This window comes from Uranotaenia lowii, chromosome 2 (assembly GCF_029784155.1).
Source record: "Uranotaenia lowii strain MFRU-FL chromosome 2, ASM2978415v1, whole genome shotgun sequence".
In the NCBI taxonomy this organism is placed as follows: Eukaryota; Metazoa; Arthropoda; class Insecta; order Diptera; family Culicidae; genus Uranotaenia; species Uranotaenia lowii.
This window is the reverse complement of record NC_073692.1, coordinates 159432536-159454925: the sequence shown is the minus strand read 5'-3', so window position 1 is coordinate 159454925 and position 22390 is coordinate 159432536. Positions and strand designations below refer to the sequence as shown.

The window sequence follows — 22390 nt, the reverse complement described above, 5'->3', positions numbered from 1 at the left end:
CAACAATAATTTCTTCAGATCGACGACAAGACTCGTGACATGAAAGATAAAAAGACACAAGAAGCACCACAGAGAAAATTGTAAAAAATTGGAAGGCCACTCACCTGTGGCCTGTACTTTCAAGGCCTTGTGTCTTATTTTATCGTTTCATCCACTTCCAAAAGTTTGAGGAAATTCGATTCACACCCAAACCTTCAAACCGTTGTATCTTCGATCCAATCAGAGCATAAATTTGTAGCGTGAGTAAAATATGCGAGAATTGGATCCACAGTCACTGTTCCTTTGACTCAGTTGCAGCAAGCGATCGATCGCTATGTGTTAGGCAGTTGTTCAAGCAATTCGAGCAGTTATGTTGAGCCGACGAATTGTTCCAGAACAATGTCGATGTCTCGTAGCATGAAAGTTAAAAAAAAACACAAGAAGCACCACAGAGAGAATATTAACAGATTGGAAAGCCACTCACCTGTGGCCTGTGCTTTTTAGGCCTTGTAAACTTTCTACGATGACTACGATGATCACTCAAAATGTAGCGCAACAACTTCCAATCAACCGCCAATCAAACGCTTTGGCGGGATATTTCAACTGCCAGCAAAATGAGGAATTCTGGCGCCAGATGCAAACTTGCCTCAATTGTTCGAGCAAACAATGGTCCACCAAGCCAGCCGCGAATCCTGGTCACGGCACCAATGTTCTTACCGGGTTCGCCGACTGGTTCTAGATCGGTCCTAAATCCGTTCCGAATTATCCGCATGCAATTATGATCACGGCCAATATTGGTTCATGCACTTCTGTCTTCCAGCGACTAATTTTCCCTTTTATGATATTGGATAACCACGATATTTTTTGTATTTATGCATGCAACTGACGATGTTCTTCATATAAACGATCAAACTGTTTCACGGTTTGTAAATTGATCACACTTAGTCTAGAGGTTTTACTTAATAACTTTATTGAAACAGTAGGTACTTTGAAGTCACAAACAAGATAAACTTTATTCTTCTAGTAAACAAAAACAATTTATTCTGAAGAACTGATATCGATGCTAGTTCGGAGGGCACTGACCTGCCGGTTTTATTTGAATAGGTTTCTGATCTTTTTTGTGCTATCACTTATCTCTAGGTAGTTGCTATGAGTGAGAGAGTTTGTACCTATCTACTATAAAACGAAGGGATGTTCAAATCTACTATTTTAGTATAACAGCTATGATATGTGAGACGTGAACAGAATTAAAATTTATATTTTTTTTTTGTTAATGATTTTTTTAAAGAGAAAGCATAAAGGTGCTGTATACATTTAGGGGTAAAAAATACTACAATAAAATTAAAAGTCATATTCCAGCATATGGAAACAAGATTGAAACAGACTGGTAATGGAATTTTAAAAATATTTATTTTAAAAAAAATAAATGATTGCCCGAAAAATATTCATACACCAACAGTGTTGATGTAGAATAATAAGTTCCATATAAAGTTTGTAGGTAATATTACTAAGGCTGGAACAAATATCAATTTCTTCTTTTGTCACCCCCCCCCTTCGAAATTTCCAAAAATCCGAAAGGGGAAATAAATAAAGTTTGAAGTATTTTATGTAAATTTCGACAAAAAATTCAAGTATCCGAAAGATAACAAGACGAAAATACAAAGTTTAGAAGTTGGAAGTTATTTCACCTTTTTGGATTCTTGATTTTATTGAATTTTTCGTTGAAAAATTTCTTTATTTATAGGTTTTGTGCAATGATATAGTATGCAATTTTGTTGCATACAAGCATTCGTGAAATTTATTCCAATTTATTTGTTTTTCGCATTATTTTTTATTGTCCCCCCCCCCCTCGCGATGTTCCAACTCCGAGTGACAAAAGAAGGATTTGAAATTTGTTCCGGCCTAAGTCAATCCGTCACATCGTGTAAAGTTTTTTACGACACCAAAAATGTCAAAATTTCGATTTTTCGAATTTTCTATGAGAATTAATAACTTCATAAAACACTCTCACTATGTGGGAAACTATGGTATCATCGTTTTGTTATCTTTAAATGATAATGTCAATTAAATGATTTTATTAAATTATCTATATATATAAAAATGAATTTCTGTCTGTCTGTCTGTCTGTCTGTCTGTCTGTCTGTCTGTCTGTTCCCTATAGACTCGGAAACTACTGAACCGATTTGCGTGAAACTTGGTAGGTGGGGGTATTGGAGGCTGGGGAAGGTTCCTATGATGGTTTGAGACCCCTCCCTCTCTCATGAAGGGAGGGAGGGGCCTCCCAAACAAAAGACAATTTTTCGCATAACTCGAAAACCCATCAAGCAAATGGTATCAAATTTGGCATGGGGTGGTATTTGGGAACGGAGAATATTTCTATGAATATTAAGTACCCCTCCCTCCTCGCAGTGGGGTGATAGAAAGGGGGGAGGGGGGCTACATTACAATTTTTCATATAACTCGAAAACTATTCAAGATATTGGAACCAAATTTGGCACGGGATGGTATTGGGATACGAAAAATATTTCAATGATTATTTGAGACCTCTCCCTTTTTGCAGATGAAAGAGGGAGGGGCTTCTTTCATATTTTTTTACATAACTCAAAAAACTTATAAAGCAAATGGAACCAAATTTGTCATGGGAAGGTATTTGGATACGAAAAATATTTCTATGATTATTTGAAACCCCACCCTCTTTCCAGTAGGGAGATATAAAGGGGGGAGGGCCCCTCTTTTTAATTTTTACATAACTCAAATAGAAATCAAGCAAATGGGACCAAATTTGGCATGGGCGGATATTTGGGAACATGACATATTCTAATTGTTTGAGACCCCTTCCTTCTTCCAGCGGGAAGAAAGGAAAGAGGGAGGGAAGTTCCATACAATTTCTATTGCATAGTTCAAGAACTACAACAGCAAATGGAACCAAATTTGGCATGGAACGATATTTTGTACGAGAAATGCTTCTTTGAATATTTGGTATCCCTCAATCCTTCAAAAAGGTGGATGAAAAGGGGGAGAAGAGGTCTCCCTTACAATTTTCAGTTTAACTGGAGATCTGATCGAGTAAATTTGAACCATATTTGGTATGTGAGGGTATTTGGATACGAGAAATGTTTCTATTATAAAGGGGAAAGGGGGGGCTACCATACTTTTTTTTTGCATAACTTGAGAATTAATAGAGCAAATGAAATTAAACTTGGTATCAAAAATTTTGTGAGTACAAAAAATACTTTTATGAATACTAAATTCTCACCCCTCCATTCAATGGGGCGAATGGAAGGGGGTTGGTACTTCCTTTCATGTTAATGCATAACTCAAGAATTTAAATCGCAAATAAAACCAAATTTAGCAAGGGATGGTATTTCCATACGAGAATTTTTTTAATGTCAAACAATTCCTTTCTTGCTGTGGATTTTTCACAAAATCCGAGAAACGGACAAAACTTAACATGTAAAGGGAGGGGAAAATAGGAGGAGGGGGTTGAACCCAATACAATTTTTTAAGCATAAGTTCTCAGTTTATGCTAACGAAGCCAACAAATGGAAACAAATATGGCATAAAAAAGTAAGAGGAGAAGAAAGGAGGAGGTTCCATATAAATTTTGTTGCAAAGCTTAAAAAATTATCAACCAATGGAACAATATTTGATACAAGAAGGTTTTTGGGAACGAAAAAAATGGGTATGATTATTAAAAATCACGATCTCCATTCAGCAGGGGGAAGGGAAAGACAGGGGGGGAGGGTGGTCTCTCTTATCAGTTTTTTAGCATAAATTCAGAACATATTAAGCAAAAACAACCATATTCTATTAGTTGGATTGTTTGCGTACGATTTTTTTGGAACCCTCCTTTTTTAGGGCGGAGCTTAAAGCAACAGATTAAAATTAACAGATCTTTAACACAAATCAAGATTGAGAATATTAGTTTAAGTTATTTCTGTGTAGCATTCGAAACTCCACCTGCAGCTCTCATTTTATAGCGGTTGCTTATGAATTATGTTATATTTTGATTTAAAATAATGCTAATAAAACAATAAAAATTTGAATAAATTCTGAAAATATCTTTCGATTTTGAAAGGTGTAGCAAAGCACACCGGGTCAGCTAGTATTAAAATAAAAGTTAAATAAGTGTTGTGGTACACAAATGTTACATCGAACCATGCTGTTGAATGATGCTCTGTTTGAATGTACTTATTTGTATCCATTACAATGAATTTTCTATTTGTGAAATATAATAAATTCATCCATTGAAAAAGTAAAAGTTTGATTTTTAATAAGCTCAACGTCCACAACTTTCTTCAAAACTAGTGTAAAGAGTTATTGTGTAGGATTTAAATAGTCCTTATTTCCCCATTCATATTCCAAAAACGTTGTAAAATTTATAAAAAAGGTGGGTTTTGAGATTATTTTCATTAAAGTATTAAAAAAACAGACCCATATGCAAAATCAGGAAAAAAACAGTGTAATATTGGGTACGCTGATACATTTTTCCTCATATGTTAACATAAGGAACACCCATTTGTTAACATTAGGAACAATTAGTGCCAAATTAGGAACACCGACATACGTTATAAAACATGATATTTTTCGTAAATTAAGGCTTGAAATGATTATTTCAAACCAAAACAGAGTTCAGAAAAAAAATTGGAACTTAGTTACCAAAAAATTGTATATCTAAGTATTAAAGATTCGGCACAATAATATCAAATCTAAAAACCTCTGACAAACTATAGTGAAATTAGGCTCATTTACCCTATGTAGAAAAGTTCCTTTATAGCATGTATAACATTTGAGTTTTGCTTCTCAGTGAAACGCACTCATGTCAATCGATAAAACGAGATCTCGATTTTGGCTCGCAATGTATAAACACAGCTGTATGATTAAGAAGGAGTAAATTATCTGTGAGCTGAGTTTAATTCATCCCAAAAGCTATTTTGTACCTTGCTCTATCTATTTGCTGTAGGAACTACACATTTTTGTTGTGATGATTGATGTATACAGTTCATAAAATGGTACTCCATCAACTGCTGTGAGTTAATAAATAACCTCCAAAATTATGTATCCTTCAGCTGTAAACACGGTTCATACAATAACTCTCTGAAGCTACTGATTATTCGTAATAAACTTTCAAATTTATCTTCCACTACCAGAGCCAATCGGAAAAGAACCATTCAATGAGAGTGGAAACATCCCTCCAAACGTTAGCCTGGCATGCGAAACATCACTATCAGCTCATATGTAGAAACGTGGAATGTTGAGCACTACTACTTGACGCAACACAATGTATGCTAACATCCACTCCAGGTTCATACATATCATACCAAAAGCACACGAACCTAGAACTCCATCAACAGCAGCAAGCAAACAGTCGATCATCATCATCTTCATCAATTTCGGCTCTCGAGGCTAACCGATAAATGAATTCCGCTCAATTTACCGCTGAAACGTTTTCCATCACCGCAAACTTCGGAATCAACCGGAACAGTGAAATAAATCCTACAGGGTAAGGGAAAATTCTTCCGCTACCTCACAGGAGAGGAATGTTTGCTTGAATTCCATTGCGTTGAATCATAGTTTCGATTGTGGGATGGTTGAGGAAAAATGCCGGAATATTTTTCTAAAAAATGTTCAGTTTTTGGAGAAAAATCCAACCTAATATAAATATGTAAATATACTTGCTAACATTATAAAATCTTATTATATACTTATGTGTACAACAAAGAAAGTGTGTTTTCGTTAGTTTCTGATCCCAAGACGAAATCTTAACTGAAACTTACAATACCCATCTAAGGAATTTTGATAGTCAAGAAAAATCTTAATATTAAACGTTATAATCAAATATCCAAGAATTGTCGAAGAATGACCATAAAAATAACTCTAATACTATACCTTGTAACGTGCCGTAGTAGGAAAAGTGGTAATATCCGTAGTATTTTCAAACCATAATAAGAACATGTATCATGTCAGTCTTACCGAGAATGGATCACTGGGTGCTGAAGTGAAAATTTTCGGTAAAATAGAAATTCCACCCATAAGGAATACAGAATAACTTACCGTTATTCTGACAAACATCATGAGTTACCAATGGAGACTTTCCTTTATGAAGTTGGAAAATGGAGTTTTCTAGGAACCAAAAACAAGAAAACGGGTCGCTTAGCCATCTGGTAGTTGGGAAGACGTCCTTTCATTGAGCGGTGTTTATACTGTCTTCAAAAATTTTATCTGTCGTACCGAGTAGTACACGCCGCGCAACTAGGGATTCCAATCTACGACGATCTCGATAGTGAACGGAATGGCTCATCGTTCCGGCAGCCAACTTCAGTCCGGGATGTTCTCTGGTGGTAGCTTGTGTGCAAGTGTAAGGGCGATTTTACCGGTAAGTTGAATTTTACAGGGTGACAAAAAAGTCCGGTCACACTTTTTTTGGGGTCGCCTGTAGCCTACACGTTGCATCTTTTTGGTGTCATCTTTATGTCAAATGAAAGGTCTAACTTTGCTGCCCAAAGTGGCAGAGTTTCGTTTCTGTGCAGTTTGTTTACATTGAGGTGTGAGAAGAAAATCGAGACGGTACAACCTATACAAAGTAAAAAAATTAAACTTTCATATAAAACAACCCATTTGCTTCTAAATGCTATCATTTTATCAGGAGAGGCATTTGTTTGTGAGTTTTTTTTAAACTTGAAAATTTTTTGGGGTTTGTTTTTTGGGTCTAACGAGAGACGGCCCTAACAGGCGAAAAAAATGCTTTTTTTCCTGAGGATGATTTGATAAAAGTAGACTGAAACGTAAAACTAGCGAATTTAAAAAAAAACATCACCAAACTAAATCTTCAAAACAAACTCCAAAAAATTACATCCAGCGGTGATCTAAATGGTCGTTAACTAACTTTTAAATTAGATTTTAGGTTATATAAAAAATTTGCAACTACAAACCAAATTTAGCCTATTTGAAATTCAATTTATTAGCTTTCAAACGTAGAAAACAGTTTTCAGATATTTTGACTTCAGACTTAGTTAAAGATGATTATCTGCAAAAATTTCATGTTGATCAAACTTACCCCGGTGATCAAGGTTTCCCCATTTTACGGTAACGCTTATTTTGAAAGCAAGCTGCTTCAAAGCTAAAACATAGATTTTTATTTAATTTGACAAAAATATTTTTAGCAAAATTCTTTTAAACTTACATTTCAATAAGTGTCTTTCTATACACGGGAAATTCCAGCAGTTTTCGATATTGGTTATGTTTCTTATTTTCGAATAGGTTGATAAGGGTCAATCAGCGTTTTCTGGGAGATTTTAATACGAAGCAAGTTCATGCGCACGGGGGAAGCGGAGGGGGTGTAGGGGTTAACCCCCCTCCCCTCCTGAGGAGATTTTTTCCAAGTTAAATTTTCAATGCAAAAGGAAATTACTTGATCTTAAAAGGTGTTAAATAAATGTTAACAAGAAAGTCAGAAATTTTTCTTTATTCACTCTGGACTTGAGACATTTCATTTCACGAAATTATATATATGCCGTTCGCGATTTTAAACAAATTTTCAATTGTAAATTTCGATTTACAATTCAATCAACATTACATCATCATTTTGCATTCAAACTCTAAACTTGACATTCAAAAAAAACTACCTCGTCATTAAAAAAGGGTTTCATTAAGAAGTGTAACGGAACAAATTCAGAGTTTAAAACCAACCATTTAAACATAAAAATTAATCCATCGAATACTAATTTTATACATTAACATGTTGGGAGCCATGATAGTCAGCATGACAATCAGCAAAACAAAATCTTTAACCTAGTATCCTCTACTTAATTAATAAAATTTTGATTTCCAAAACATCGTGTTGATATAAAATTTTCTTCAAGAAACCAATTTCAGTTTAAATTTTATTTTTTGTTTCTTTTTCTTCTAAGTGTTCAACAACACATTCAAAAGCGATGAACGAAGTTTTAGATTCAATTTTGTTTTAGATACAGTACCGTTCATAATTGTATAGAAATTGGAAGCACGCAAACTGTCACTTTGACTTTGAACTTCCATACTTTTTTACTCTGATGATATTTTGCAGAGTGAAATTTTGCAGAGTGATTGTTGAAATATAAAGCTAGCTTGTCTGAAGTTTTCGAAAAGTTCTATCAATGAGATCAAAAGTTACGAGAGGTGCAATATTTCAGGCATGAACCTAGAAATGCGATTTCTATAGAATTTTGGACGATTCATGAGATCAATATTGTTTGCATCCAACAATCAGACATAAAATGTCTGGCAACAGCAATGAAGAAAAGTAAAAATGGAATAAATGATCCATTTGTGTTTTGAAATCAGAATCTCACGATTTTGTTTTGATTTTTTGGTTGAAATAGATTTACTGGTTGTTAAACAGAGAATATGATTTTCCTATGGAAACATTTGTCCAAAATTCTATAGAAATCACATTTCTAGGTTCATGCCTGAAATATTCACCTCGCGTAACTTTTGGTCTCATCGATAGAATTTTTCGAAAACTTCAGAAATGCTTGCTTTATGTTTCAACAGTCACTCTGCAGAATTTCTATAAAAAATGTAGCGTAGTTTTTGAGATATTGCAGTTTGAATGAAAAAAGTTTAAAAAGTCCGATTTTCTTAGAATTACTGTTTCTCAAGCTACACAAACTCCAGAAAGCTCAAATTTTGTGATATAATAGTGTGATAGTTGTTTTATCTAACGCAAAAAAATTTGATTAAAAACTCTCATCAGAGTAAAAAGTTATGAAAGTTAAAAGTCGAAGTGACAATGCGCGTGCTTCCAATTTCTATACAATTAGGAACGGTACTGTACTTTTAAAGCAAAAAACTTATCGTTTTGCAGGTTTGAACAAGTTTTATTGAATGAATTCAATTTCCCCTCGTGGTAAATTTAGGTGGGTTAAAGTTATAATAATTTAGTTATGCTTCCATTTCAATAAAATTCATCATGGCGTCTGAACTTCTAGATTGTTTTGAGTCTGAACATAATTTATTAGTTTGAAGGTTAAAGGATTCATCCTTAAGAAAAATTCGGAGGGATCTACAACATAATACACCTAGGTTTTTTTTACACGGTTTTTTTTTACGCGGTTTTTTTTTACACGGCTTTTTTTACACGGTTTTCGGGAATTAACACGGTTTTTTTTTACACGGTTTTCGCGAATTAACACGGTTTTTGAGAGAAAATATTCTAAGTCCTTTTCAAAGGAAAACACTTAGAATCTTTTTGAAGTTGAGAAAATCTTATCTCTTAGACTAAGAACATGATACATGAGACCAAAGACCTGGGACCTGAGACCTGAAACCTGAGACTTGAGACCTGAGACCTGAGACCTGAGACCTGAGACCTGAGACCTGAGACATGAGACATGAGACATGAGACCTGAGACATGAAACATTAGAAATTAGACATGAGACCTGAGACCTGGAAGCTGAAACAAGGGATATTAGACTTGAGACCTCAGCATGAGACATGAGACCTGAGACCTGAGACCTGAGGCATGAGACAAGAGCCATGAAACATGAGACTTTAGACCTGAGACATGGGACATGAGACATGAGGCATGAGACATAAGACATGAGACCTGAGGCAAGAGACAAGGGCCATGAAACATGAGACCTGAGACCTGAGACATGAGACTTTGGACCTGAGACCAGAGACAAGCTACTAGAATTAGTACCGCGAGAAACAAGTTTAGCTCCGATTTCTACATGCGACCCCTCTAATGAAAGGTTTTGACTTGTAGATGACGAAAAATAGTGTCGCGACTTTGCTAGTACAAGCTACTAGGATTAGTACCGCGAGAAATTAGTTAAGCTCCGATTTAGACTTGCGACCCCTCTAATGAAAGGTTTTGACTTGTAGATGACGAAAAACAATGCCGCGACTTCGCTAGTACAAGCTACTAGTGTTAGTACCGCGAGAAATTAGTTTAGCTCCGATTTCAACTTTCGACCGGTCAAATGAAAGGGTTTGACTTGAAGTTGACGAAAAATAGTGTCGTGACTTCGCTAGTACAAGCTACTAGGATTAGTACCGCGAGAAATTAGTTAAGCTCCGATTTCAACTTGCGACCCCTCTAGTAGAAGGGTTTGACTCGTAGGTGATGAAAAATAGTGTCGCGACTTCGCTAGTACAAGCTACTAGTGTTAGTACCGCGAAAAATTAGTTTAGCTCCGATTTCAACTTTCGACCCCTCTAGTGAAATGGTTTGACTTGTAGGTGACGAAAAATAGTGTCGCGACTTCGCTAGTACAAGCTACTAGTGTTAGTACCGCGAGAAATTAGTTAAGCTCCGATTTCAACTTTCGACCGGTCAAATGAAAGGGTTTGACTTGAAGTTGACGAAAAATAGTGTCGCGACTTCGCTAGTACAAGCTACTAGGATTAGAACCGCGAGAAATTAGTTAAGCTCCGATTTCAACTTGCGACCCCTCTAGTAAAAGGGTTTGACTTGTAAATGACAAAAAATAGTGTCGTGACTTCGCTAGTACAAGCTACTAGTGTTAGTACCACGAGAAATTAGTTTAGCTCCGATTTCAACTTTCGACCGGTCAAATGAAAGGGTATGACATTTAGGTGATGAAAAATAGTGTCGCGAGTTCGCTAGTACAAGCTACTAGTGATATTACCGGTAGAAAGAAGTTTCATTTCCGATTTCAATCTGCGACCAATCAAGTTAAAGTGTTTGAAGCAAACAGAACTCAAGGTTAGTTGTGAGATACGTCTCGCTGGTCGAGTGGTTAGCGTGGTAAGACGGTAATCGCTGGTCCACTGATGGCATGGGTTCGATTCCCATCTCGGTATTGGAGTTAAATGTTAATCTTAAAATTTCAACCTAATTAATTCAGTCTACAAAGCCTAAATCGGCGTAGACGACGTATGTCTTTTAAACAGAGATACCGTCTGGTACATCTGGTGCATCATGCAGCAGTTTTCAACTTCAATGGCCTTTAAAAACATTATTTTCGCAGATAATCATACCGTTTGTACAAAAAAGTTTTAAAGTTGATTGTACATAAAATTGAGGTAGCCTGAATAATTATTGGTTCCACCAGTTGTGATGTATTTGTAATGTCGTAATGCATGAAGCACCAATTGCAGTAGTTTTTGGCTTTGTTTGAATTAAATTTTATATTTTTTGAACCATAAATGTTTTTATAGAAAAAGCATGAGGGTTCAACAAACATTTAGGGGTGAAAAACACTGTAACAAATTCTACTAGCTGAAATCATATAAATTCATGATTGGATGGATACAAATTTTGAAGTTATATTTTCATTAACTGCAAATTTTTCAAAGAATGCGATGTTTGATAAAAATTTTCGAAAATTTGTAGCATCTTGTTCAAGTTTTCAAACAATCAAAAAACGCAAGGGCTCAGAGATCTCAGAGCTCTCTAGAATGATGATTTTACTCAATTTTCAGCTGGGTGCTGCAGCTTCTGCTTGCGCGTTTTGATTTATTTTGCCAGTTATTAAAACAAAACGTGATACAAAATATAAAAAATACACTTTAAATACTATTCAATTCCCCGGATTCTCAAGATTACCCCCTGTAATCAATATCACCAAGAAGTCAATCCCTTTCACTTGACGGGTCGAAAGTTGAAATCGAAGCTTAACTAATTTCTCGCGGTACTAACACTAGTAGCTTGTACTAGCGAACTCGCAACTCTATTTTTCATCATCTACAAGTCAAACCCTTTCACTAGAGGGGTCGCAAGTCTAAATCGGAGCTTAACTAATTTCTCGCGGTACTAATCCTAGTAGCTTGTACTAGCTAACTCGCGACACTATTTTTCGTTACCTACAAGTCAAACCCTTTCACTTGACTGGTCGAAAGTTGAAATCGGAGCTAAACTAATTTCTCGCGGTACTAACACTAGTAGCTTGTACTAGCGATTTCGCGACACTGTTTTTCGTCACCTACAAGCCAAACCCTTTTACTAGAGGGATCGCAAGTCTAAATCGGAGCTTAACTAATTTCTCGCGGTACTAACACTAGTAGCTTGTACTAGCGAAGTCGCGACACTATTTTTCGTCAACTACAAGTCAAACCCTTTCACTTGACCGGTCGAAAGTTGAAATCGGAGCTAAACTGATTTTTCGCGGTACTAACACTAGTAGCTTGTACTAGCAATTTCGCGACACTGTTTTTCGTCACCTACAAGTCAAACCCTTTTACTAGAGGGATCGCAAGTCTAAATCGGAGCTTAACTAATTTCTCGCGGTACTAACACTAGTAGCTTGTACTAGCGCAGACGCGACACTATTTTTCGTCAACTACAAGTCAAACCCTTTCACTTGACTGGTCAAAAGTTGAAATCGGAGCTAAACTAATTTTTCGCGGTACTAACACTAGTAGCTTGGACTAGCGATTTCGCGACACTGCTTTTCGTCACCTACATGTCAAACCCTTTCACTAGAGGGGTCGCAAGTTGTAATCGAAGCTATAATTTTTCGCGGTTATAACACTAGTAGCTTGTCTCAGGTCTAAAGTCTCATGTCTCAGGTCTAATCTTTCATGGCTCTTGTCTCATACCTCATGTCTTATGTCTCATGTCTCATGTCTCAGGTCTCAGGTCTCATATCTCATGTCTCATGCCTCTTGTCTCATGTCTCATGTCTCAGGTCTCAGGTCTCAGGTGTCATGTCTTAAGTCTCAAGTCTCATGTCTCAGGTCTCATGTCCCATGTCTCAGGTCTCAGGTCCTCGTGTTTTATGTCTTAGGTTTCTAGTCTCAGGTCTCAGGTCTAATGTCCCATGTCTTTGGTCTCATTCTTCAAGTCTCAGGTTTCATGTCTCAGATCTCAGGTCCCTGGACTTAGGTCTCAGGTGTCATGTCTAAAGTCTCAGGTCTCATGTCTCAAGTCTACATTTTCAAGTCCAGTTCTTATGTCTCAAGTCTCAGGTCTCAGGTCTTAAGTGTCAGAACTTCAAAGCTGCAAAATTCGAATGGTCTTTTTTTACACGGTTTTCGGGAATTAGCACGGTTTTTTTTTACACGGTTTTCGGGAATTAGCACGGTTTTTTTTTACACGGTTTTCGGGAATTAACACGGTTTTTTTTTACACGGTTTTTTTTACGCGGTACGTATATCAGTGTAAAAAAAAACCTTACTGTAATTCTAAGACACTAATACACTAAGCCATAGTATTTTTTGATAAAAATACATTTACATTTATTAAATACAACAGTCTTCTTTCATTAAAATGGGAAGCGTCTATCAATACAATATATCATCCAATTTGGTTAAAACTTGTTTGTCAATTCAAAAGATTGTCTCGATAAGTCAAAACAGTTATGTTTATCAATTTTTAACAATAGTCCTTGGAAAATTTTAAAAATTTTGTCAATTTTTCTTAATTAATTTTGTATTAGAGCTTCCCTTTTTTGGATCTGGACGGTTTTGAAACGATTGTTAAAACCATTATTGGTCTCGAAAACGGCTAAACACAAAATTTCACGTAGATCGGTTCAGAAGTTTCCGAAAATTATTCGATTTGTGTTTAATTTCTGGTAATTTTGTATGGGAGCCACATTTTTTTGGATTTGGAGGGGTTTGAAAGTGTTTAAAAGACCATTTCCAGCCTCGAAAATGGCTACACACTAAATTTCACGTTGATTGGTTTAGTTGTTTCCGATAATTGGTCAAATTGTGTCAAATTATTGTTAATTTTGAAAAGAAGCCCACCTTCTTTGGATTTGGAGGGGTTTTAAAGTGTCATAGAAACTATCCCCGGTCTTGAAAATGCCTACACATCAAATTTGACGTTGATAGGTTCAGTAGTTTAGGAAAATTGTCCAAATTATGTAAAACTTTTGTTAATTTTGTATAGGAGCCCCCCTTTTTGTATTCGGATGGGTTTGATAGCACTTGGAAAAACATTCTCAGTCTTAACAACGGCTACACACCAAGTTTCACGTTGACCGGTTCAGTAGCTCCTAAGAATTGTTCGAATTGTGTAAATTTTTACATAATTTTGTATGGGAGCCCCTCCTCCCTTAAGTCGGATGGGGTTTTTAACTTATATAGAAACCATCTCTGGTCCCAAAAACTCTCAGATGCCAATTTTGACGATGATGGGTTCAGTAGTTTCCGAGTCTATAGGGATAAACTGAATACATTTTAAAGCTCATAATCTCCATATCCATATCCACCAAAACAGTTATCAATTCATAAGTTTTAAAAAAAGGTTTGGCGAGTTTAATAAAAAAAACTTCTAAAATGTTTCAAATCTTATCATTTTCTGTAATATTTTTTGTTTCAATTTTCAAATAAATTTACCGAATTTTAAAGTTAAACTATTTAAAGTACATATATGAAATATTTCTAATAAGTTGGTTTTTGTATTTCAAATTTTAATTTTTTGTGTTTAAAACATTATTTTCTTGTAAGCCTGTGAAACTTAATTTAAACAAGAAAAATATTGAAGGTGGTCCTTTCCAGGACTCAAAATTCCATTTGAAACTGACAAAATATTCAGAGCTTGAAATTTTAAAGTTTAAAACCTTTGATTTAAAATTTATAAACTTATTAATTTATAAATTTATAAATTGTATTCTTTGATTTTCATTATATTAAATCATTTTTTTTAATCGATCATGATTTTGAATTTATTTTCTTTAAATTCAAAAATTATTTGAAGCAGCAACTTTAAAGTTAAATTTCAATGCACAATGATAACTAAATTTGTATGAACTTTGTGCTTGTGAAATTTGTCAGTTTATTTGAACAAGTTGAATTATAAATATTGCAAGTTATTATTTTGAGCTTAAGAACTTTTACTAGTTTTCATTTTAATAACTAGTAGAATTGTACTACAGAAAAGAGTTTTATCTTTGATTTTGATAGCTGGCAGTCTTGAAATAAAATAGAATATTTTCTTTTTTTTCAAATAAAATTCAATTATCAACTATTGAACAAATTCTCCTAAGTCAAAGTGGATTTTGTTTTGAAGAATTCACATTTTAAATCGTGATTTTTTTCAAATTCAAGACACTACAGCGATTTTTTTTATTCTTCCTTTTCCAATTTTACATCATGGTTAATTTTTTACCTGAACTGACATTTATTTGAGAAATCAGATTTTTGTTTGAAATCTGCTGTTAAATTTTATGTATTTTTTTTTCTGTGCATTAATTCTTGTGCCTGAAGCTTTATTCGAAATTTTCATTTTTTATTCTTTTTCTTGTGTTTCAGAAATATTGATTTCGCATGTGCAAATTTGACTGTTATGAACTCATTTTCAATCAAATTTCTAGTTCAGAATGAGGAACATCATTTTGATAAATAAATGACTTACCGAAAATGGCATTGATTTGAAACATTCATCCTGATTTGTTTTGAAAATTTTGATATCTTTTATCAGTAGATAAATTTTATTTATTTTTAAGTTTGTGTGATAATCAGAAGTAAGACAATTGTTTTGATTTCAATTTCCTAGATATATGTATGTATATTTAAAATTTTTATTTATTTTGGCTAAATTTGAATTTTGAAAACCTCCCCCATGAACGGTTCCATCGCACGGGCCTGATACGAAGATTAAGCTTCTTCAAACTAACTTAAGTATCTCAGTTTACATAGATTCTATGAAAATTTTACCAAAACTTTTTTATGACAATATTTCACTTCCTCGTGAAATTCCTTGATACCATTGAGATTTTTTCCACTTGCTTAAACAAGCAGAAAACATTCCATCATACCGATAACTTCGGTTATGGCACAGCCTTCCCAAAAAGGCCTCAATCGTTCCCTATAGCCATTTCTCAGATTGATTAATGGACGCTTCCGGTCCTTTCAATTTCATCCTCAATTCACAGGCAGGACACACGAAAAATGCTCTATGAGTGTAATGCCGAGCCGAAATTGCCAAATAAAGAACGCTCCACCTTCGTCATGGTTTCTTGTTTCAACGAAAGGCACGTATGTAGATTTTTCATCGTTGGTTTCTTGCTTTGCTTTCCTAAGATAGGCAAAACATCCCTAGAGGAGGAATTGAATTCTGGTGCGGGAAAGGGTAAAATGGTCGGAAAAATTGTTCCCCACTTGTTGGCCTCTGCCTCTTCTCAATCAACGGCAGATCGTTCCGCAAAAATCAGGCAGGAGAGAGTGTTCGAAACATCGACTTGAAGTGGGAGTAGGTACAAAGTCATCGATTTCTGAGCCCTCCGTCTGAGATACGGGACGGAAGAGGTCGCAAAACGTCGATGTATCTAACTACAAACAACACCAGCCTCGAAAACCTCGTGTCTAGTACAAACGATTTTCATCAAATATTTATGATACGGGCTACCAATCGACGAGATATACACACGAGGTCTGGATGATGGGGCACCCGATGATGTCGATGGATAAATAGGTGTGTTTGGGAGAAATTTGTGTGGGCGTGGGAGTGTGTGTGTATGTGTGGTCGGAGTGCGGATTGCTACAAGCTAACATGTTGCCACTCCTGCTGTCTGCCTGGCATGTACTTGTTGTTGATGCTGTTTTTTTTGCTGCGGAAGTTATAAATTTCTGATGCCAGCTATGGACTGCCATTAGTCGGTGAGCAATCCAAAGTTTGGGAAAGCGGTGTTTTCGATCAAGCTTATTAGGATGGACCATTCGACAAGGGCAGCTTTTATTAAACTTTAACCCGTCTCATGTAATAGTTAAATTAAAATATATAGATATTGAAAAAAAGGCATTCACCGTATTAACCAATTAAGGATTTATAGAATTAATAAACGTGGAAAACTTAAGATGAACATTTAACACCCAGTTCCGAGATGGAAATCAAACTCATGCCATCAGTGAACCCAGTGATTATCGTTTTTAGAAATAATAGATCAACAAAAAAAATGTTGATATCAGGAAAACCTAATTAAAAACGTGTAAAGGTGGTTGGATCTTTTTTTTATTCAATCTTATAAAGCTTTCTTCTGTTAGAATTACTCAAATTGTGGCGCTCCTGGTGAACGGATTTGGATGTTGTTGACACCGTGTCGATAATTTAGACAGTTCCACGTATGTATTTTTGACATTCTGCAAATCGACTGGACTTTGCAAACAATCAACATGGAAGCCGGAAGAAGGGAAAAAATTCTGCACAGTTTTTTTCTCGGGAAAATCCATTGTGGACTGCCCAGAAATACCATATGGCCGGTATAAGGAAACATTGAAGACGATTCTGAATAAAAAGGGAAGGTTTCAAATTGTTGATACGTAAACAACCTATCTTATAAAATATGGTCCCATTGCTTGATATGTATCTTCCCGATTAATGCAAAAAAAACTAAGAAGGAAGAAGGCATACCTTTCCATGCTATACTTGATTCCATTTGCTTGTTTCGTCAAAACATAAATTGAAAACTTTTGCAAATAAAATTGTATTGGGCCATCCTCCCCTCTTCCTATGTTCCTACTCATTTGAAAGAAGTGTGGTGTCTCAAATAATCAAAGAGCCATACCAAAATCATTTCCCATGTCAAATTATGTCCATTTGTTACATAAATTAAGCAAAAGCGGGTTAAGCAAAAAATTGTAAAATTGTCCTCTTCCCTTCCTATATTGCCAATAAAATGCTCCTACTGCAAGAAAGGAATGGTTTCAAATAATCATGGAAATTTTTTATGTTGGTAAATCGAGTTATGCGGATTCATGTGATAGAGGCCCATTTCCTCTTTCTATTTCTCCATTTGATGAAGAGAGCAGTGATGGTAAATTTCGCCCGTCACGCTTGACTCGACTAGTTTTGTTTCATCAAACGACTGGCACTGTTCTCAATTGACGAAGCCTCACTACTCGCATGCAGTGATGCCAACCTTCCAGATTTTGTCTGGATCTTCCAGACTTTTTGGACTTTTGCCAGACATTTTTTCAGGTTTCCAGACTTCCAGAATTTTGACAATGCTTCCAGACAATTCCAGACTTTTGGGTTTGGATATAAATTGTACTAAGAAACTATGAAAATTCAATTTGGTCATGGTGTAATATGGCAGGAAAGGATTAAAATTTATGAATTATGAATTCATAAGTGTGCTTTGAAGATGTATGTCAAATTGAGATTAAGACATAATACGTGACTGATATGGTTTGGGGATTACCTACAACGTGACTGATATGGTGACAGAAAAATAGTATTGCAACATTGAGATCTGGGGACAAAAAAAAAAGATCGCCACCTTCAACGCTAAGGTGTTCAGACATTTCCACACATTTCCAGATTTTTTTTTAAAAATCTTCCAGACTTTTCTGAACAATAGTTGACAACCCTGCTCGCATGACGGATACAGCACGACAACAATCAACATTTCTCCATCATCGACTGGCGAAGCTCCTACACACAGTGTTCCGAAAATCACTCATTTTCAATGAATGTTCCTGATTGCACTTCGCAACTGACCGTTCAGCGATCGGGTTTTGTTATTGATTGCTACTGAACTTATCCGATCATCGTTCGTTCTATTCATCGCTTAAATACAGATCACCTCGCACGATGCTTGCTGTCATAACAGTGCAGCACCATCATCAAATTGGAATCTCACCAATGAGCGATGCATACGGCGAATCATGTTGGTCTAGGATCAGGAGTGATTGGTTCAGTCAGTGAGTGAGTTATACATGTAACCGATTATTTGCAAATGTTGTTTGATTTTAAACACAGCCAATTAATAAATTTTTTTGATTGTAGAGCGTTTTTTATATCAGTAAGAACACAATCAAATTGTAGTTGTGTTTGTGAGGGAAAGATGTTCACTTCCGCCGTGTTTTCAATTTCTAATAAACCAGGAAGATACTGAGTGAGCGACATTCAGAATGGATCAGTTTGTATCTAACTCATCTCCGATACTCGATGTTTGCAAAACCAATGGTTCTAAATAATGCGACTCGGTTGGCGTTGCTGAGTGGAGCGCTGATCGAGATTGCATACCAGTCAGGCGAAGCAGTTGCGAGAGGCGCTATCCCATTATACAATCAGAACGCATCCTGAGTGTTTATTTTGATTGATTTTCGGAACATTGCCTACACATGGTCAAAATTTCTCCTGAGAGTGACTGGCAAATCTCTTCACACTTCGATCGGCTGCTGACGGCAGGTACAAGTACAACTAATTGAACGACTTGCTGGCAGAGAGCAACAATAGCAATAAAAAACTGAAAACGAGCTTGCTGGCAGGAGCAACAATAATAATAAATGCGTTTCTTTTTCGTCTTCGATCGTCTTCGGCTTGCTGGTTGGAGTAACAATAATAATAAATGCGTTTCTTTTTCGTCTTCAGTTCGTTCGACGACTCGTTCGAATACGATTGGAGAATGCTGACTATGAAATTTTTTTAGCTTCAAACGTCTGGGGGTTGAATGACTGGCAAACGAAGTGACTGGTCGTTAAGGAACAGTCAATTGAGTTTGACGGACCAAGAGGCTTCACAGTCACAGCTTCACGCTTCATGACGATGACTTTTGCGAAGCCTGGAAGAGAGTACTTAACACGCTGACGGACAGTTGCGTCTATAGCCGTCAAGTTCAAGTTCACTATGTGACATGACGGCAATAGCCGTCCAATACGAAACGGTCGTTTAGGGATACGACGGAGGAGGGTTCACCTACCCTACTAATTTTTTTTTCGAAAACATGACACTGGGCTCCTACTTGTACGCTGGTAAATGCACATTTGTGCTGCTACAGCCTCAGTGTCTAAAAACGACCGTTTCGTATTGGACGGCTATTGCCATCATGTCACATAGTGAACTTGAACTTGACGGCTATAGACGCAACTGTCCGTCAACGTGTTAATATTGATAAAAATATTTCTTGAACTAAATACCCTTTGATGCCAAATTTGGCTACATTGGCCTAAATAAATTCTCAGAAGCTTCCACCTGTTAAGTTGTAGCGGTCGCACCTTTGATTTTTTTTGATTTTTCAAATATGTTTATCATCGAATCGGGTCCACCTTTTAGTAGAAAACGACATTGATCGATTCGATGCCTTTCTCGATATTTGCATCGAAGGTTGAATGCCAGACTTATTTGCTTCATGGCGGATGCAGTAAGTTATGTGATAAGCTTTTGAAAGAAAAGCATGACCCGAATCACCAGTCATGTGAACGAGCGACGATCTTAAATCGTCAGAACCCCAAAGTAATTCTAAAGACTTCGGGATTAACGTATTTCCGCTTGGGGTCAACGCCCGATACCACTTTCCTTGAACTGAGGTAACACACTGCCAATCACTTTGGTCTGATAAGTGATCGCGTGTGGAAGTGGAATTAGTTCGCGAATCGTTTGAGTTTTATTAAATTTCAAGGTAGAAATGTGATGTAGTGTGGAAATAAGAAATATATCTTACTTCTTTTATGTAGCCTCGTCTTTTAGGCTAGATTTTGCGAGCTAGGGCCAAAATAGTTATGTGCGTACAAGAATTAAGCTAGGTAAAGACGTGCGTTTACTTACCGTACCCGAGCATGTGCTAAATGCGTTGCCGTACAGGCCACACTTTTATTTCGCCCGACAGCCACTTCGAAAGGCCGCAGCCAATCACCACAGATTGAAACTAGGCCTTCGACTAGCTCAGGACTCCAGCCAATCTCAGGGTCGGCTCGTTGTAACTAGAAAATCACTCACTCACCTGTTCGATATTCGCTTCCCCCAGCCCCTGTTATGTTGAATATTTCGGTGCACGCCAGTTAAAATCTGACTCACAAAATTGAGGGGTGTGCAATCGCATATTAATGGTAGGAAGTCACCCTTAGCACAGGGTTCGAGACACTGACTCATTCGGCCAAACTCTGGCACACTACTGAGGACAGAGACACTGACGCATGTGCAACGAACGAGCCTGAAAGCAACTAGTGTGCGTGACGCATCACTCAGTAGTTTCCGTCTATTTACAACATGCCGATCGAACCGGTACCACACAATCATAAATGCTCTCTCAAATCATCTAGCGCCATTGTGCGTGTGCGTGCGTGTATATAGTCGATTATATAATCAGGCACTGCACAAGGGGCAAACTGTGTATTAAATCACTCAAGATATAGTGAAATTCAGTGAAATGGAAAGGAAGTCTATATTTATTTAAAGTGGAAAAGAACACTAAGGCTGATGTCATGCTGAAGCAACTAGCAACGCAACGCAACGCAACGTTCCAATAAGATTGCGTTGCAACGCATTGGTATGTCATGCTGGCGCGACCTGTGACTTTGAAATTCCCTACAAATCATCACTTCTCTACATCTGATAATGCTTTGAATCGTCTCCTTTCTTTCGGGAGCCATCAAAAACTTATCAAATCACGACCCGGATTACAAGAATGCCAAAATTTGGACCGACAAAATTCCTTGTTTTTTTTGCCGGAACTAAGAATTCATGAAAATTTTCTCGCCGATTAAGATATTTTTTAGTTTATTATCACAAGTTCGGACAGATCTTCGTACTATTGTGCTTAAAACCCGGAATCACTGCTTCAAATCGAGAAAAAAACAATATTCCTATTGGATTTCCTACTAGTCGCGCTACAAAACACATTGGCATCAGATTGGTCGCGCTATACAAAGCGACCAGTATGACAGGTCTGCGCGATTTCCATGGAGATCAAATGAGAGCTGGTTAGTCGTGTGAACGTTGCGTTGTAGGTCGCGTTGCTAGTTGCTTCAGTATGACATCAGCCTAAATGACTCACTGCTATTCTGCTGCTGCTGGGGGTACCCGTTGATGCTGCCGGACACTTCGATGCTGGAACTCTCTGCCGTGGCACCACGTGGACTCGATCGGCCAGATAAACCGGGTCGGCCGGGTTTCGACCGAGATGACGGAAGCCTCGATGCGTCGCGCTGGGCCTTGCTTGCCTTCAAGGTAGTTTTGATTTAGCCTCGGATTCCTACCGACGCGACGGCTCATGGAGGGTTTAGTAAATATGGAAAACCGCAGTTTTCAGATATTTCCTGAACCGCGAATTATAGTACGGTCAGGAAATGTCCTTAGCCGTATGGTGGTCTTCTTAGGACGCGGGCACATATTTTGGCTACGGTGCCAAGCACTACTTGTACTTGTCGCCAGAACCAAGGTCCAAAAAAGAAACCGACACTTGGTTGGCGGAAACTGTGTTGGCGCGCACAACTTCCGTACGACACTCGGCTCCCAAGGGGATAAGAGACCGGCCCATTGGTGCGTTGGTCTTTTATCACCTCCTCCGGTAGTACTAATCGGTGACGTCGACGCCTGTGATTGGGCCACGTAATCTACTGTTTCCGCATGTGGCGCGGATTACGTCTGGCGCGGTTTGTATCTCGGCTACATCAGTTTCTATCAGTTGAGTCAACCTACTCTGCTGCACTGAGAAAAATCTGCTAATCTCCTATTTTCTAAATTAGCCTGCCAATTTATTTAAATATTAATTTTATTTAATATAATATAAAGTA

General features: G+C 37.0%; 1 protein-coding gene across 1 annotated transcript in view; it reads right to left on the bottom strand.

Moving 5' to 3' along the window:
- The window catches only part of LOC129742028 (uncharacterized), a 28923-nt gene extending 6789 nt beyond the window's left edge, over positions 1-22134 (bottom strand). The window contains exons 1-2 of the mRNA XM_055733872.1: positions 22051-22134; positions 21652-21817 (exon numbers count right to left, since the gene is read on the bottom strand). Coding sequence (XP_055589847.1) covers positions 21652-21817; positions 22051-22134 — 250 coding nt within the window. The remainder of the gene's footprint in view (positions 1-21651; positions 21818-22050) is intronic.
- Positions 22135-22390: the final 256 nt, after the last annotated feature.